The following is a 2,457-nucleotide window of genomic DNA, read 5'->3' as shown; positions in this document are numbered from 1 at the left end:
TGACATAATATACTACTATTTTTGAAACACTATACTATGAGTTTTTTTACATACTATACTGCAATTTTTAACACACTATACTATATTTTTTTTTGGCATGTGTGTGTGCATGCATGTGTGAGTGTGCGTGCGTGCGTGTGTGCGTGCGTGAGTGTGCGTGTGAGTGTGCATGCGTGTGTGAGTGTGCATGCGTGTGTGAGTGAGTGTGCGTGCGTGCGTGAGTGTGCGTGTGTGTGTGCATGCGTGTGTGAGTGAGTGTGCATGCGTGGGTGAGTGTGGGTGCGGGTGTGCATGCGTGTGTGAGTGAGTGTGCATGCGTGTGTGAGTGTGCGTGCATGCGTGTGTGAGTGTGCGTGCGTGCGTGCGTGTGTTCGTACGGCGTTCAGCAGGGCGCTGGTCTTGCTCAGCTCCAGGCGGTGAGCTGCCAGTTCGGGCTGCAGGCTGCTCTGCTCGCTCAGCAGGTTCGTCACCAGAACACCGATCAGGTTGGAGCAGCTGGGACCCGACAGCACCTGCACCTGTAATCAATGAGCAACATCAGTGGATTTATTTTTAATTTATTAATGACAAAATAAATCAAAAAAAGAAAAGGCCCGAGGGACCGTTCTTTATTTCTCAGAGGAGGGGGGTGGATGCATTTGTCACTTTCGCAGATAATTCTCCATATTTATTTATTTATCTCTTCATCTTTTTATTAATTGATTGCAGTTCTTGTTAATGTTATTGTGTATTTCTTTTGTATATTTTTTTAAAGGTTTATCTCTAATCTTTCCCTCAAAGTCCCATTTTTTCTCCCTCTCCCAGAGTGACTGAGGGGAAAACGCATGAAGCGTTCGTCCCACATGATGTGTTCAAGGACCATTCGATATTTGAAAACCCATCATTAATTTCTGTTTTAACAGTTTCTGTCTATAATAAATTGTGTAATTTTGTCGATTTTTTTTTTTTTTTAATTTTGGCAGGCCCACAAATTTGAAAAGCATATTTTCTTTAAAAAGCACCACAAATTTTAAATGAAAAACATATATCAGCAAAATAAAAATTAAAGGAAAAAAAAAAATCACCAAAATTACCAAGAATTGTAAAAGAAAAAAAAACAACAACATGCTTTCTAAACCATCAGGCCAGCGTGACAAACTGAAACTGTGGCAAACACGATGCACGCCGTTTTCAGGTTATACTTCAAAATCTCAAAGATTTTATTAAAATGTTTTCAGTGAAGTTTATGTTCTTTCTATGTTTTTGTCTTTTACTAATGATGTTTTTACGAAAAAAGAGTTTTAACAAATAAAATAATGAAGGCTTAAAACGAGGGAAATAAATAAATTATTCACTAAAGCATAAATTGGATTAAAGTGTCTAAGGACAGAAAGTCCCAGCAGAGGTCAGTTTTTCGCACCTTGTGCAGGAAGCAGGTGAGGAAGGAGTACGCCACGTTGTTGTTGAGAAACGTCCTCTCGTCCATCAGGATGCACTTGATGTACTCGCTGAAGGCCGGATCCTCACACAGCAGCTTCACACACGTTTTAGCCAGAACAGACTGAAAAAAAGCAGCAAAAAATAAATAAATGCATAAACATGATACATGATACATTCATGATTTAAAAGGAGTCGGGAGGAGGCTCACTAACTGTAAATAAGAGGTAAATTAAAGGATAAAAAGAAAAGCAAAATAAATAAAAATGTTAATAATTAAATGATAAGAAAAGCAGTAAAACTGACTAAAATATATGAATAAAAAAATAATAAATAAATAAAGTCGACCCGCCGACGTACCTGTGACTGACAGAGCTCCGTCCACAGTTTGGGGAAGAGAGCGAGGTGAAGAGGAAGTCCTTCATACGCAATCAACACACCTGAGAGATGGACACACATCAGACTCCTGCGTGCACACACAGTTTTTACAAACGGTATATTTTCAAACACACACAGATTTAATACGCACTCAGTTTGACGAGTGTGTCGGTGAATTTCTCGCAGTTTATGGCGACGCGACAAAGCAGGTGGATGAACTGGTGGAAGGACAGGAAGTAATCCAGCAGCATCCGGTCGTACACCTCGTCCTTACCCTGAAATACATACACACACACACACACACACACAGTTTACAACAGATCAAAAGCTGCAGCATTTTTTAAAATCCTTGTATGTATTTATATTATATAAGTGTTTACATATTTATTTATTTATTGATACTTGTTTGATTTTCATGTAACATATTCCTAACATTGGAGAAGCTGAAGAGCTGTTTTCACGTGTGATGTGTCAGAGCCTCAGGTCATGTCACGGAGCGACAGATGTGTGACAGGTGTGCGACAAGTGAGTCTCAGGTGAGCGTCAGGCGAGCGTCAGGTGAGCGTCAGGCGTGCGTCAGGTGAGCGTCAGGTGAGTGTCAGGTAAGAGTCAGGCGAGTGTCAGGCGTGCATCAGGCGAGCGTCATGTGAGCGTCAGGTGTGT

General features: G+C 40.8%; 1 protein-coding gene across 1 annotated transcript; it reads right to left on the bottom strand.

The window, feature by feature from the left end:
• Window positions 1–353: 353 nt before the first annotated feature.
• On the bottom strand, window positions 354–2,069 carry LOC121965718 (ubiquitin carboxyl-terminal hydrolase 34-like; the record flags this gene model as incomplete). The annotated part of the gene is made up of 4 exons (XM_042515844.1): window positions 354–518; window positions 1,400–1,540; window positions 1,777–1,856; window positions 1,946–2,069. Coding segments are annotated over 4 exons (510 nt in total), but the record flags the coding sequence as incomplete, so codon positions are not given.
• Between the last annotated feature and the right edge of the window lie 388 nt (window positions 2,070–2,457).

This window comes from Plectropomus leopardus, unplaced genomic scaffold, assembly GCF_008729295.1.
Source record: "Plectropomus leopardus isolate mb unplaced genomic scaffold, YSFRI_Pleo_2.0 unplaced_scaffold21320, whole genome shotgun sequence".
Classification (NCBI taxonomy): domain Eukaryota; kingdom Metazoa; phylum Chordata; class Actinopteri; order Perciformes; family Serranidae; genus Plectropomus; species Plectropomus leopardus.
This window is presented reverse-complemented; position numbering and strand designations above follow the sequence as displayed.